The 16,940-nt window shown below is 37.3% G+C and overlaps 2 protein-coding genes across 3 annotated transcripts in view; one reads left to right on the top strand and one right to left on the bottom strand.

Annotated features, from left to right (window-relative positions):
• PIAS2 (protein inhibitor of activated STAT 2) overlaps positions 1-6,846 on the bottom strand; it is an 87,133-nt gene extending 80,287 nt beyond the window's left edge. The window contains exon 1 of the mRNA XM_081079054.1: positions 6,831-6,846. The gene's annotated coding sequence lies outside the window, so the exon portion shown is untranslated. The remainder of the gene's footprint in view (positions 1-6,830) is intronic.
• A 7,138-nt stretch (positions 6,847-13,984) lies between these two features.
• The window catches only part of KATNAL2 (katanin catalytic subunit A1 like 2), a 63,793-nt gene continuing 60,837 nt past the window's right edge, over positions 13,985-16,940 (top strand). The window contains exon 1 of one of the 2 annotated variants that reach the window (XM_081078883.1): positions 13,985-14,103. In XM_081078883.1, coding sequence (XP_080935009.1) covers positions 14,053-14,103 — 51 coding nt within the window. In that variant the 5' untranslated portion in view covers positions 13,985-14,052. The remainder of the gene's footprint in view (positions 14,104-16,940) is intronic. The other variant, XM_081078884.1, reaches the window with a different exon arrangement.

Genomic DNA, 16,940 nt, shown 5'->3' with positions numbered 1-16,940 from the left:
TGATCACATCAATCATGCCTGATCTCAACATCTTTCTTTACCTTTCCACTCCTTTCCTCTTCCTATAACCATGTTCAAGCCTCCTAGATAATTTCAGGTCACCTTTCTTCTTTTGCCAAACATACATCTATTTTAATCACAAATGTTCACTTGTTTACATTTTGCAAATAGTGTTTGGCTTAACCTTTACTGAAACTAATGTCAAGGAAACTGAACTATTAATTTATCTTTTAATTTTATATACCCAACTTTTTATTCTGAATTTTTTTTAATCTGTAAAGAAAAATTGAAAACATAATACGATGAACATTTGTATACATTCCAACTAGATTCAACAATTGTTAATATTTGAACAACAATTTTTATTAAGGTATAATTTACATACAGTGAAATCCTCATATCTTAAGTAAACTCTTCAATTAGTTTTGAATAATGCTTATCAAGATACAGAACATTTCCATTACCCCAGAAAGTTCCCTTCTACTCCTTCCCAATCAAACTTCCACCAGAAACAACCAATGATCTGACTTCTAATACTACAGAGAAAATTGAAAAATGAAAGAACATTCTCTACTTATTGTAAAATGCTATTATAACCTCAATGCCAAAACCAGGCAAAAATTAGTTTTCCTATCTAACTTATAAACAAATCTTACCCCAGGAATGCTGGCATAAATATTAAACAACTAGATAATTTGATTCAACTCACCAATAGAGAACAATCAAAATATCTGAATTCAGAAAAGCAAAAGCAAATACCTAATATAAAGAATTATCTAGCACAAATCTTAGAAGGCAGTATCCCAGGTAATTAAACCAAACATCTGTCCAGAAGGCATTTGACAATCCAAAGGTAAAATCTATAAACTGAGCTATGACTTTTGAAGGATTCCTGAGCAAGAGAGAAATAAATCTAAATCTAGTGCCACAGAAGATGGAAAGTCTAACATAAACACTCCCCATATTTAATACAAGACCTCATAAGGTAAAGATAAACCAGAAGTAAGTCAGCACTTCCAATCAGGTTTTACAGTAATCAGGAAACTTCAAGCCTTGAATACTGAATAAATAGGTCCTAGACTGGCATTCCACAGTCACTGGGCAGAAACAAACAAAAATTCTCCCCAGAAGAAGGCATCATTACCTCAAACCTCAGATTATCCTACAGATAATTTTCCAAATAAAATGACTAGCAGAGTCAGAAATCAGAAAAAGACTGCAATTAAAGCATGCTTACGCTTTTAAAAATTTAAATAAAAAGTTTGAAAAAATCTGATAGAGGTTTAAGAACTCAAATGAGGCCAGCCCGGTGGCTCACGCGGTTGGAGCTCCATGCTCCTAACTCCAAAGGCTGCCGGTTCTATTCCCACATGGGCCAGTGGGCTCTCAACCCCAAAGATGCCTGTTCAACTCCTCGAGTCCTGCAAGGGATGGTGGGCTGCGCCCCCTGCAACTAACAACGGCAACTGGACCTGGAGCTGAGCTGCACCCTCCACAACTAAGACTGAAAGGACAACAACTTGAACCTGAACAGCACCCTCCACAGCTAAGATTGAAAGGACAACAACTTGACTTGGGAAAAAAGTCCTGGAAGTACACACTGTTCCCTGATAAAGTTCTGTTCCCCTTCCCCAATAAAATCTTTTTTTTAAAAAAAAGGAACTCAATTGATAAATTTAGTATATTACACACAGTTTAAGCAAGAATTAACAACCAGAACACGTTAGAAGGCTAATTAGAATGACAAAAAGACAAAAAAAATGGATGGAAAATATATAAGAAAACATTAGAGACATAGATTTGAGAGATAAACGATAACCTTGAAAGGGTCTAACAAATGTTTAGCTGGAGTCCTCAAAGAACAGAAAAATCCAGAATGAGGCAGAAGTAACGTGTGAAGAGATAAAGTTTGAGATTTTCCAGACTAATGAAAAATACTGTAGGTAAAGGCTTAATAAAACCCTTTCGTATTCTGCATGAGAACTTGACCTTCAGCTAACTTTCTAGCTCTCTCCATACAAAAACATGATAGAGGTTTACAATAAAAATCATCTCTGAGTAGCAGATTGGATCAAAAAACTAAACCCAACCATATGCTGTCTCCAAGAGACATATCTCAGCTACAAAGATAAGCATAGACTCAAAGTGAAAGGGTGGAAATTGACACTCCAAGCAATGGTACCCAGAGAAAATCAGGTGTAGCCATACTGATATCAGATGAAACAGACTTCAGGCTGAAAAAGGTAACAAGAGACAAGGATGGACATTTCCTAATGGTAAAGGGAACTGTACAACAAGAAGACATAACAGTCATCAATATTTATGCCCCCATTCAGGGAGCACCGAAATACACCAAGCAACTACTAACAGAACTAAAGGGAGAAATTGATCAAAACACAATTATACTAGGGGACTTAAATACATCATTGACAGCTATAAATAGATCATCCAAACAGAAAATAATAAAATAGCAGCCCTAATGACACATTAGATGAAATGGACATAATTGACATATATAGAGCACTTCATCCTAAAACATCAGACTATACATTTTTTTCTAGTGCACATGGAACATTCTCAAGGATAGACCATATATTGGGACATAAAACTAACCTCAGCAAATTTGAAAAGATTGAAATCATACCAAGCATATTCTCTGATCACAAGGCTTTGAAATTGGATATCAACTGCAAAAAAAAAAGCAGGAAAAAACACAAATACATGGAGATTAAACAACATACTTTTAAAGAACGACTGGGTCAAATAAGAAATTAGAGGAGAGATCAAAAGATGCATAGAAACAAATGACAATGAAAATGCATCCTACCAAAATTTTTGGGGATGCAGCGAAAGCAATTTTAAGAGGGAAATTTATATCATTACAGGCCAATCTCAAGAAACAAGAAAAATCCCAAATAAATAACCACGTTACACCTTAAAGGACTAGAAAAAGAAGAACAAGTGAAACCCAAGGTCAGCAGAAGAAAGGAAATAATAAAAATCAGAGCAGAACTAAATGAAATAGAGAACAAAAAGACAATAGAAAAAATTAATGTGACAAAGAGCTGTTTCTTTGAAAAGATTAACAAAATTGACAAACCCTTGGCTAGACTCACTAAGATAAAAAGAGAGGAGACACTAATTAACAAACTCAGAAATGAAAAAGGAAAAGTTATCACGGACACCACAGAAATACAAAGGATCATCCAAAAATACTTTGAAGGACTATATGCCACCAAATTCAATAACCTAGAAGAAATGGACAAGTTCTTAGAAACATATAGCCTTCCTAGGCTGAACAATGAAGAACTGGAAAATCTAAACAGACCGATGACTAGTAACGAAATTGAATCAGTCATCTAAAACCTTCCCAAAAGCAAAAGTCCGGAACCAGATGGCTTCACTAGTGAATTCTACCAAACCTTCAAAGAGGATCTAATTCCAATCCTACTCAATCTCTTCCAAAAAATTGAAGAAGAGACAGTGTCGCGTCCCGCGCAACAAGGGCAGTGAGGGTGCAAGAAGGGGCGGTTTGGGTTAAGTTTTTAAGCAAGAAACAAACAGAGATTTAATGCAGTTAAATCCCTCTGAAGGCCAGGGGTCTCTCAGTCTCAGAGGACTGGAGCCCAGAATAAAGCTGGCTGGAGGTTTTTATTGATAGGTCTACAACTACAAGAAAGCAACTACAAGAAAGCAACATTGTTTCTTACACGGTCTGTGAGGCTCAGACTTCATAACAGAAAATGTTTATTCCAATCACCCTTTGTCTGTAAACAGCTAAAGCAGAAGGTCCCAGGATGTTTTGTACCTAAAGTATGTACCTTTTCAGGATCAAGTCTTTCACATTGTAACAACTCTGCTGAGAGAAGTGGAACCAGGTGCAAGGGGAAAGCCAGAGCCGGCAATAGACTTTCCCAAGCAGGGGGAAGGGGAGACAAGGCCCCTTCCCATACCTGTCCAAGGCAGCTCGTTTGGGGTCCCCACTCGGTTCTGCCTCGCTTAGGTTGTATCTCCCATGAGATATCTTACCCGTCTTTGGCTGCAAACCATCTTTTGGGGACCAGACAGAGAGACATAAGGTGTAAACACAAGGATGGAACAGAGTCCCAGAAAGGCACAATTTCACAAACTCTTCTTTCCTTAAGGAAAGACATGAAGGGACATTTGGCTAGGCTGTTGTGCGACTACAAGACAGTACTCCCTAACTCATTTTATGAGGCCAGCATTACCCTGATACCAAAACCTGGCAAGGACAACACAAAAAAAGAAAACTACAGACCAATATCTCTGATGAACACAGATGCAAAAATCCTAAACAAAATTCTAGCAAATTGAATACAACAATGCATTAAAAAGATTATTCATCACGACCAAGTGGGGTTCATCCCCAGGGCACAAGGATGGTTCAACATCCGCAAATCCATCAATGTGATACGTCACATAAAGAAAATAAAGGACAAAAATCATATGATTATATCAATTGATGCAGAAAAAGAATTTCACAAGATACAACATCCATTTATGATTAAAACACTTAATAAAATAGGTATAGAAGGAAAATACCTTAACATAATAAAGGCCATCTATGACAAGCCCTCAGCTAATCTCATAATTAATGGTGAAAAACTGAAGCCCTTGGCTCTACGTTCAGGAACACGACAGGGCTGTCCGCTATCACCTCTGCTTTTCAACATAGTGTTGGAAGTCCTTGCCAGAGCCATCAGGCAAGAGAAAGAAATGAAAGGCATCCAAATTAGGAATGAAGAAGTTAAATTGTCACTCTTTGCAGATGACATGATGCTATATATAGAAAACCCTAAAGACTCCACCAAAAAGCTATTACAAACGAATACAGTAAAGTTGCCAGCTACAAAATCAACGTAAAAGTCCATTGCATTCCTATGTACTAACAATGAAATCTCAGAAAAAGAAATACAAAAAACAATTCTTTTTGCAATTGCAGCAAAAAGAATAAAATACCTAGGAATAAACTTAACCAAGGATGTGAAAGACCTATATGCTGAAAACTACAAGCCATTTTTAAAACAAATTGAAGAAGACACAAAGAAATGGAAAGACATTCTGTGCTGATGGATTGGAAGAATCAACATAGTTAAAATGGCCATATTACCCACAGCAATATACAGATTTAATGCAATCCCTATCAAAATCCCAATGGCATTTTTTAAAGAAATAGAACAAAAAATCATCAGATTTGTTTGAAACCACAAAAGACCCCGAATAGCCAAAGCAATCTTAAGAAAAAAGAACAACACTGGAGGTATCACACTCTCTGACTTTAGCTTGTACTACAGGGCAATAGTAATCAAAACAGCATGGTATTGGCAGAAAAACAGACACATAAACCAATGGAATAGAATTGGGAACCCAGAAATAAAACCACATAAATATGGACAAACAATTTTTGACAAAGAAGCAAAAAACATGCAATGGAGGAAAGACAGCCTCTTCAATAAATGGTGCTGGCAGAATTGGATAGCCACGTGCAAAAGAATGAAACTGGACTGCAATCTGTCACCATGTACCAAAATTAATTCAAAATGGATCAAAGACTTAAGCATAAGACCTGAAACAATAAACTGCATAAAAGAAAACATAGGTACTAAATTTATGGACCTTGGGTTCAAAGAGCATTTTAGGAATTTGACTCCAAAGGCAAGGGAAATAAAAGCTAAAATGAATGAATGGGACTATGTAAAACTTAAAAGTTTCTGCACAGCAAAAGCAACCATCGACAAAATAAAGAAGCAACCAACTAAACGGGAGAAGATTTTTGCAAACAGTGCCTCTGATAATGGGCTAATATCCAAAGTATACAAGGAACTCATGCAACTCAACAACAAAAAAACAAACAACACAATTAAAAAATAATGGGCAGAGGACCTGAAGAGACATTTATTCAAAGAGGACATACAAATGACAAATAGACATATGAAAAAATGCTCAACATCACTAATCATCAGAGAAATGCAAATAAAAACCACAATGAGATATCACCTCACTCCAGTCAGAATGACTACCATCAACAACACAAATAGTAACAAGTGTTGGAGAGGCTGTGGAGAAAAAGGAACCCTCATACACTGTTGGTGGGAATGTAGACTGGTGCAGCTGCTATGGAAGGCAGTGTGGAGGTTCCTCAAAAAATTACGAATAGAATTACCATATGACCCAGAAATCCCTCTCCTGGATATCTACCAAAAAAAAACCCTGAAAATATTTATACATAAAGACACGTGTGCTCCAATGTTCATTGCAGCTTTATTTACGGTGTCCAAGACATGGAAACAACCAAAATGTCCTTCGATAGATGAATGGATAAAGAAGTTGTGGTATATGTACACAATGGAATACTATTCGGCGGTAAGAAAAAATGAAATAGGAACATTTGTGACAACATGGATGGATCTTGAGAGTATAATGCTAAGCGAAGTAAGTCAGACAGAAAAAGCGGAGAACCCTATGATTTCACTGATATGTGGTATATAAACCAAAAACAACAAAAGAATAAGACAAACAAATGAGAAACAAAAACTCGTAGACACAGACAATAGTTTAGTGCTTACCAGAGGGTAAGCGGGGAGGGAGTTAGGAGATGAGGGTAAGGGGGATCAAATATATGGTGATGGAAGGAGAACTGACTCTGGGTGGTGAACACACAATGGGATTTATAGATGATGTAATACAGAATTGTACACCTGAAATCTATGTAACTTTACTAACAATTGTCACCCCAATAAACTTTTAAAAAACCTATCTCTGATTCGAAAATTGCCTTTAGAGCAGAAATTAAAATGAATTATAAATACCTGATGGGGATGCCATACGTGGTACTTTCCTGAGAGAGTTAAGTTTACCAGTGGAATACAGCAATTTTAAGCTTGTATGCATCAAATGACATGCCTCTGTATGATACGTAACTACAATGAGAAATAGTTGAAATCCACAAATATAGGGAAGCTTTTTACCACACCTATCTCAATCATTGATAAAAAAGGCAAACAAAAAAATCATTAAAGATATAGAACTTTGGAACGGCATAATTAATAGTCTTTACCCAGTGAATATAAATAATGTGCAGAAAATGCATTATTTCAAGTACACATGGAACATTTACAAAAACTGAACACATGCTGACAATAGAACAGGTCTCAGTCATTTTTAAAATCATGATAAAATACACATAACAAAATATACCATCTTATTCATTTTTAAGTGTATAGTTCTGTGTGGCATTAAGTATAATCACCTTGTTGCACATCCATCATAACCTTTCATCCCCAGAACTCTTTTTATCTTGCAAAACTAAAACTCTACTCATTAATCAGTAACTCCCTGTTCTCTCCTTCCCCCATCCCCTAGCAACCACCATTCTATTTTCTCCATGAATTTGACTAAATACCTCATATAAGTGGAATTATATAGTACTTATCTTTTTGTGACTGGCTTATTTCCATTAGCATAATATCTGCAAAGTTCATTCATGTTGTACCATGTGACAGAATTCTCTTCCTTTTTAAGGCTGAATAATATTCCATTGTATGTATATAGCATATTTTGTTATTCATTTACCTGTTGATGGACATTGAGATTGTGTTTTAATCAGTTTGGACTACTAAACGAAATACCAGACTGGGTGGTTAAACAACAGACATTTATTTCTCACAGTCTGGAGGCTGCGAAGTCTAAGATAAAGGTGCCAGCAGATTTGGTGTCTGATGAGGGCCTTCTTCCTGATTTGCAGATGGCCACCTTCTTGTTATATCTTTACATGGTGGGGGATGGGACCTCTGGTCTCTTTCTCTTACAAGGACATTAATCCCATGATAGGACCTCTGCCCTCATAACCTCAGCTAAATCCAGTTACCTCCCAAAGGTCTCACCTCCAAATACCATCACACTGGGGATTAGGGATTCAACATATGGGTTTTAAGGGGACACAGACATTCAGTCCATGGCATGTTGCTTCTACTTTTTAGCTATTGTGAATAATGCTGCTATGAACATGGGTGTACCAATATCTCTTTAAGACCTTGTTTTCAATTCTGTTAGGTAAATACCTGGAAGTGAAATTGCTGGATCATATGGTAATACTATTTTTAATTTTTTGAGGAACTGCCATACTGTTTTCCAAGGAGACTCCAGCATTTTACAGTCCTACCAGCAGTGCACAAGGGTTTCAATTTCCCCACATCCTCATCACGTGTTATTTCCTGGTTTTAATAGTAGCCATCCTAATAGGTGTTAGGTGGTATCTCATGGCTTTGATTTGCATTTCTTTAATGACTAGTGATGTTGATCACATGTTCCTGGGCTTACTGGCCATTTGTATATATTCTCTAGAGAAATGTATATTCAAGTCCCTTACCCATTTTTTAATCAGCTGTTTGTTGTTTTGTTTTGAGTTTCAACAACAAATTTTAAAGGATTGAAATCAGATTATGTACTGTGCACAACTAAACTAAAAATCAACAATAGATAACTAGAAAATCACCACACTTTTGCAAATTAAGAAATACCTTTCTAAATAATCTATGGCTTAAAGAAGAAATCACAATGAAAAAAATAAAACTATTTACCCAAATGATAGTGAAAATACTACATATTAAAATTTGCAAATTGTACTTAAAGCAGTGGTTGTAGGGAAATTTAAAACCTTAAATGTATATGTTAAAAAAGAAAAAAGGCTGATACTCAGTTGACCTAAACTTTAAAAAACAGTACAAAAAAATAAAGCCAAGGAAAATAAAAGGAAGGACATATTAAACTTAAGAGAATAAATTGATGAAAGGGAAAACTAACATATAATTCATAAACAATGCTTGTCATTTACTAAAAAATTACCAGACATGCTAGAAAACAGGATCAAGTGACTAAACCCCACATGGGAGGTTTGTGAGGAGCTGCTACAAGACTGTTTTTCATTCACTTCTCGACCGTAGAGATTGTCATGAGACAATCATCTCCCAGGTTTTCTTCAGATATGAAAAGTCATGGTAATAGTCTAGACCCTTGATGTGATGAAAAAGGCACTTACCTCTGTAACCTTCCTCTCAAAACCCGTAACTCCAGATTAATTATGAGAAAAAAAATCAAACAAATCCCAATTAAGGGGCATTCTACAAACTACTTAACCAGTGTTTCTTAAATGTGTAAAAGTCATCAAAAACAAGGAAAGAAAAAATAACTGTTACAGCCAAGAGGAGCCTAAGGAGACATAAATGTGATGTGGTATCCTGGCTAGGATCCTGGAACAAAAAAAGGCCAGTGCAAGAACTAAGGAAACTAAGTATGAACTTTAGTTAATAATAATAGATTGGTATTTGTTCATTAGTTGTGACATATGTACCATATAAATACAAGATGTTAATAAAAAAGAAACTGAGACATATGGGACACTCTGTACTGTGTGCACAATTGGAATCTAAAACCTATTGTATTAATCATAAAATTTCAAAATTATATTTGTTAATGATAGAAAAGCAATGGCTATTAGATTTCAAATATGTAATTTCAACTTTTGAATGATTGTAAAAATGTGAAATTTCTTGTCAATTGCATCTATAGGAATTTTAAGACGTTGTCATTAAAATGCCTTAATCAGGAAGTGTAACTATTTCAACAATTAAATCTGCTTATGGAAACACTCTCAAGCTTTTCATTAAAACTTCTGAAATTTTGTATTTGGAAGTTTTAACAGATTTAATATTTTATATTTCCCTTACTATGTTAGCATTCATTTTTTTCTTATAATTAATGGTGAGCTTTTTCACCAAGTTTCAGGTAGATGTTCATAAATTCCCTCCAGCTTATCAACATGTCACAGAAATTTCATCATTTTCTTTGTGTTCTATGACCTGAAAAAGGTTAGGAAGCGCTAACCTGGAGAAATGCTGATTCACGTACATGTGAACTAGGAGAGATATACTAGGATATTTGTTACATCACTGTTTGTAATAGTGAAAATTTGAAAACAACTTATCTTGTCCATCAAGAAGAGAGTGAATATAAGCCTTGTGGTGTGTTCTTGCAAAAACGTGCTACGTGTAGAGTAAGAAAAAAATGAATAAGCCAGAGCTACATATAAGAACATGAACAAATCACAAAACCAATGTGAAATGAAAAAAACAAATTGGAAAAAAAGTTATGTACCTTTTATGTAAAGTTTTCAAAAACATAAAACAATGCTGCATCTTTATGGATATATACATATGTGACAGAAGTTCAAAAATGTCCATGTGAATGATGAATATCAAAACCAGAATAGTGGGTACCTCTGAGAAAAGATGGTATCTGTGGGCTATTCTGGAGGATTCCACTATATTTATAAAATTTCTTTCTTAAAAAAAAGATCTCAAGCAAATATGGCAAAATGTTAAGCTATGACAGAATTAGAAGCTGGGTATACCAATTTATTATTCTCTATATTTGTATGCTTGAAACATTTCATTATAAAACACAAAATACATCCTAAATATGATCATTCTTCACTACTTCACTGCTATTGCCATCATCATCCTGGCTGACTACAGTAGTCTTCTGTCTTAATTCCTTGCTTTCTATCCTGTTCCACTACAACCATTCTCCATATAACAGTCAGAATGATATTTTATAAATGTAAATCTGATCTCACCCTCCCCCTTTCAATGGGTTTACATCACTCTAAAAATAAAAATCAAACTCCTTATCACAGTCCACAGGCCCTTGTTTTATCACCGACATTTAGCCCTTATTCTTCCTCCACAATCACTGTTTATCTCCTCGAACTGATTTATTTTCCTCTTGGAACTACTCACAATCTCAAATTATATAATTCATTGTGTATGGGCACAATTCTTTCTGGAGTCCTCCGCCCTCCCTAGAATATAAGTTGCATGAAAGCAGGAACTTTGTTCTCTGCTGTATTCCCATTGCCAAGAACATGTTTTGACTCATAGTAAGTATGAAATAAATATTTTCTGAATGAATGAATAAGTGAATGATTTTGTTTTTATTCAAAAAGGGGAGGAATGACATTTCATTGGTAAAAAAAAGATGTAATAAAATGTATGGAAGTTGAAAATTACAGGGTACTCTATCAACAACAGTGATAGCTAGGACTCATTAAGTGCTCATATGTGCCAGGCATTTCTAAGCATTGGAACCACATACTTTTTGTGAGGCATGTCAGCCTTTCTCTGGTAGGCCCTGCAAACCCATTTGTGTCATGGGAGCCTCCTCCCTAGCCATAACTGATTGGATTTGGATGGAACACTGGCTGAGAAAAACCCATCTGTTAGCCGGGCAGAAGCAATCAGATTCTTTTTCTTGAAAATGTGTACTGAGAGATTTACAGGCTAAAGAAATTTGAAGATGAGTCATGGTAATGGCAGGACATTTTTGAGTGATGGGGACAGCTGTGGCGGTCCCTAAAGCTGCACTGGTATCTGCCCTTTCTAAACCTTGTTGTTCAATATTTCCTTGGCTTAATGACCTAAGATACCCGCTATCATTCCAGTAAAATCCACTCCCTTCATTTTTAAAACAATATGGATAGGTTTCTTTGTTTTGTTGATTATTCATTCTCCTAAAAGCAAAAAATGCAAACAATCTCTTGATCAAGGAAACTTGACTAAGATAGTCTTTCCCATGCATGGTCTCATTTAATTCTTGCAACATTATGAGAGAGTATTACTGTTCCCATTTTACAGATGAGGAGACAAGGCCTGAATAGGTCCAATACATTTCCTAAAATCTCAGAGCAATAAAGACTCTAACTCTGGCCTGTGTGACTCTAGAGAGGAGCTCTGAACTGCCAAACCTGGCTGCAGGAAGGGCAGCAAAAAGACTGTTGTGGAGATGAAGTTAGGAAGACAGGACAAATATTTTGACACCATTGAGGGTAAATTAGAAAATGATACTAATAACATTTTCAGTATCATTTGAAAAAACAGATTTCACTGTTTTGGGATAAGTTCCAGTAAACGCTCTTTGTTCTTATATTTCAACAATTGTTGGCAGAGAGAGATTTATACCAACACAGAATGTCTGTATGATTAAAACTTTTTCTCTTCCCATTGACAGTTTTTAAAGAATGGCAGGATACATTTTTGTAGCAAGATACAAAAATGCAGTTTTAACAATACATATTCAGAGATGACTTATAGTTGACTGTCACATGGTTTGCAGTTAGGCAGGTACATTTCTTGTCATTCTTGAAAACTCCCCCTCACGCCTGCATGCCTAGAGCAGCTCTGCTAAGATGGCTTGACATAAATGAGACTGTGAATACAGAATTCCAAGGTGTTTACTTGGAGAGGGACAGCTGGAAAGAAAGGGACTGACAGATTAATGTATCATTTAAAGAGAGTAATAAAAAAAACAGAAAGCTTATGATTAAAACACTCAGAATTCATCCTCCAAAACATCCTTGCTGTAAGAGAAAGAATAAGTGGAATAACTCGTTTTCTCCAACTGAAGTTGGATTCTGTTTTTCAATACTTGGGAAAATAATATGCCTTGAGAAACAGTGGTAAGCTTGAGCTCAATTTCATATACGTTGAATGACACACCTTAAGAAGCATCATTAGTGCACAGAGCAGACACAATTTTGTTATTTTGGTAATTATTTAAACAGTGTTTTAAAACTCAAGCATAAGAAATTTTAATGTGCTTTATAAAAGAGGGAAAAATAATATTTTCGTAGAATATATTCATAGTTTAAAAAGTAATAAATTGGGGGCAGCTGGATGGCTCAGTGGGTTAGAGTGCAAGCTCTTAACAATAGGGTTGCTGGTTCGATTCCCCTGCGGGCCAGTGAGCTGTGCCCTCCACAACTAGATTGAAGACTGCGCTGCCGCTAAACTGCCGGACGGGTGGCCGATGGCTCAGTCCATGGGGTGTTAGGATTAAATTAGACAGCCACATAAATCACATATGTTATCTGTTTAATAATTTATAGTTATTATTACTAATGGGGAATGGTCAACAATTTCAAATGGTGCTAAATTTAAATAAGATAAAGAGTGTAAAATAATCTATAATTGGGTTTCCTAATTAGGAAGTTATTGGTGAACATCTTCCAAGGAGTAGGAGCAGCATATGCTGAGAAATGAATGGGGGGTAAGAAGTGAAGAAGAGGACAGCTAGTCCTTTCAGAAAGCTTGAAGTGAATGGGAGAGAGGTGATTCAATTCAACAATTATGAGAGCTTCTTATTAGATTGAGAAGACCTGAATATTTTTGTATCCTGAGGGGAGAAAATGGGTGAAGACGACCAAAGATAATGAAGAAGGGATGGTTTAGAAGAGGATTCACAGCAAGAGAGACAGAAAGGAAAGCCACTGAAGACACAATAGTTAATACACGAAGGAAATGGAGCGGAGGAAAATGTAAAGTCCATGTTGATCTACTTCTGATTAGAGCAGGTCTGATGTGGAAGGAGTTGGAGAAGGGAAAGGTTGATGTACATTTCGCATCCCAGAAAGACCCTGACAACACCCCCCACCAAAAAAAGAAAAAAAAAAGTCCACAGCATATTCTTTTAGTCTAAATGGACCACGAATAGACAATTCCAAAGTACAGCAGGAACTTCCAAACCTTTATCTTAATGGGGAAGGAAAGGAGGGGCCTAGAGAAGAAGGGATGTCAAAGTAGAGTCTTGGGAACATAAACTTTGGATCACAAAGGCTTAAACAACTGCCAAAATCAAGGACAAATTCTATGGTACTTAAGCTTGGGTCAACTTTCATTTTAGAGACAGATTTAAGAGAACCAAAACAATTGTAAACCCCACCCCAAGCCCGGATAATCTCAGTCTCTTGATTGGTCAGTGCCATGCAAACGCTCTGGATTAATATGTTAATTTTATCATTGACTGGCACGATAAAGAATCCATATGTGCCCGGTGATTGGTTGACCTGTCTAGGCTCTGGCCAATCCTGAAAGGGGCAGGCGGGTTAAGCGTCAGGTTTCTCCGAGCTGCCTTCCTTCGAAGTACTTACTGGTCGACCACTAAGTGGCTCCTTTTCTCCCTTCTCTCCGGTCCTATCTGATGGAGCTTTCTTACCAGGCCCTCAAAGTCACGCATCAGGCGCGGGAAGCGGTAAGGAAAGCATATGCAAGAAAAGATTTGTACCAGGAACTACTCTCCCTTTCTTGCTGCGGGCCGATTGTTGTGTCTCCGGTTGCTATGGCGACAGAGTCCTCCGCCCGAGTGGCGCACGCGCACTGAGGGCCCGTAGGACCCCCTGGTCAAGCCCGGCGGCTGGGCTTGAGGTAGTGATGCTGATAGGGTAGGTCTGGGGCAGAGGCGGGTTTGGTAAAAGGAACTGCAGGGTCGGTTTGTGACCGAGGAAATGGGGTGTCGGGAGGTATTACGTATTAGACAGGCTAGTCTTGATAGGTCAGCGGGTTTGGGGCGTGGTCAAAATAAAGATTACTTACTGAAAGGCAGGACCTGGGAGTTGGGATACTGGGTTCGGGCTCTGATCCGCCACTACAAGGTCCCCATCTGAAAGTAAGGTAATTGGACTGTAGTCTTTTTCACACGAAGATTACATGAATTTTACAAGACGTACAGTGGTTTCCTGTTGTCTGTATCGTATTGCCAGCAATACCTTCCACAACGAACATGAATTGAGGACACGCTCTATGCCAGGCACCGAGGAAATAAAAACAATTTTTTTGGGGGGGAGGGTAGGATAAATAAAATTAAAGAGAAAAAATACTGCTATCTGGCCCCGCCTCCAGAGATTCTGGTGTACTCGTTTGGGATGGCTCCTGTGCATCAATATTTTTGGAAAACTCAACAGGTGATTATAATGTGTGGCCAAGATTATGAAGTTCTAGTGTCTCCCACCTTAAAAACCAAACCAAACCAAACAAAAAAACCTAATTATACAAAAAAATATAACTCTGTTTGGCCTCATATCTTCCCCCCTCCCCCCAACAACTTTATTTTCTCTTTATTTCTCTCCAACTTTGGGAAAGGGTTGCCTACATTTTCTGTCGCTACTTCCTCATCTTTGGATTGTGCTTAAGCCCATTCCAATCTGAGCTTGAACTACCTGCATCGGAACATTCTGGGTTGGCTTTTAATAAAGCAGATCCCTGGACCTCATCAATACTTACTGAATCAGAAACACTGTAGGATGGGGTCTTGAAAATTGCACTGTAAACACATGATGCAAGTTTGAAAATCACTGCCCTAAATGGTCTCATACATTTTCATGACTTCCAATGCCATCTCTATCTCAACAACCTCCCAAAGTGACTCTAGACTGGACTTCATCACTGAGCCCCAAACCCATGTGGTGTCCTAGAAGACAGAAGACAGAAAGGACAATGAATCAACAAATTACTCAACAAATTTCATGGGGTATCTCATGTATCTGCATCATAATTTGTTCAGTACCTTTGAACCTTCCTCTCTACAACTTGTACCTTTCTTTCCCAGTCTTCCTCCACCATATACCTAGTTGCTCAAATCAGAATTCTGGGGATCATCCTTAACCGATTCTTCTTCCTAGACATTCCCTTTGTCCTCTACATAAAAAGACATCAGCAAATCTCATTGATTCTACTTCTATAACGGGTCTTTAGTGATCCATATCTCCACAGCCATGATCCTGATCCAAGCCACCATAATCTCTTACTGGAACCACTTTAGCAGTCTCTTAATTATTCCCCCTGTTGGTTTTTTGCCTCTGTCCAGCCCATTCTTCATCCAGTGATCCAAATGATCTTAAAATTATGTCATTCCTTGGCTGGGGTCCTTTCACTGGTTTCCATTACATTTGGCATAAAATCCCCAAACCTTGCCATGACCCACAGAGTCCCTCCCTCCTTCTCTCTCTCTCTCTCTCTCTCTCTCTCTCTCTCTCTCTCGTTTTTGCTATTTTTTCCCATTTTTTTCCTCTGGAAGTCTTATTCATTGAATGTTTGACTTCCAAATGGAGCCTCTAACTATGTTGTTTCCTATTTTATTTTACATTGCTTAATCTTCTTGTTTTTCTTATCAAGAGATCGTCTCAACTTTTTATCCCATTGTATTGCATTTTTAATTTCTGCTATCATATTTTTATCTCCAGATACTTTCTTTTTGTCTCAGGGATCTGTTTTTCATGCGGGAGGGTTTCCTCTAAAGTCTGATGAATCTTGGCTGAGGTGAGACACCTAAAGCTAATTAGATTGTGTGTTTTAGAAGAAACTTTTCTAATAAAGATGGACTTCTCTGTAGGATGATCAGGTAACGAGGGGCCTTTTCATTGGAGTGTCCCTAAATGTCAGTGTCTGTAAGTCCTTGCTCTGAGGTCTTCAATTTCTCCAAGGAGAAATCCCCTTTGCCCTCCTATTGGGAATGAGGGCAAAATAAGCATGGTTGCTACCATTGTTGGAGTTAAACAAGGAAAGAGTTGTGTGTGGGGTGGGAGGCTTGTCCTCACTGTTCAGTGTATAGATTGTAATAATACTTAATTATTCCTTCCTTAATAACTTAAGGAAGTTATTAAGTAATAATTGAGTACTTAATTACTATTTCTTTCAGCCAGGCCCGGTGTCCTAAAGTCCAAAGTTTCTCCAGTGAGTTTCTTCTGAGAGTAATGTCCAGTCTTTTGCCAAGGGAGGGGAGGGGTTGTCACCTGATTGGGGTAGGGGAGGGAATCTGTTATACCGTGTTCAACCAGTAGCTCACTCCTTACATCAGCCCTTAGAGGTTTCTGGTGACTTAGGAGTACCTCGTTCTCAGTGTCTGTAACATTCTAGGGCTCTGTCATACACATCTGCTTCTTTTTGACTACTTTCTCTACGGGTGTTGGTTTTCTTTGATTTTGGTTGTCTTTGCTTTTGGCTTTCTTTGCTTTTTTTAGGCCAGTTGGCATTTATCCATTTGCTTTCCTTCTGTCGATTTTATTGTCATATCTGTTGTCACCTCTTCTTCTA

The sequence above is a fragment of the Rhinolophus hipposideros genome (genome assembly GCF_964194185.1).
Source record: "Rhinolophus hipposideros genome assembly, chromosome: 17".
Taxonomy (NCBI): domain Eukaryota; kingdom Metazoa; phylum Chordata; class Mammalia; order Chiroptera; family Rhinolophidae; genus Rhinolophus; species Rhinolophus hipposideros.
This window is presented reverse-complemented; position numbering and strand designations above follow the sequence as displayed.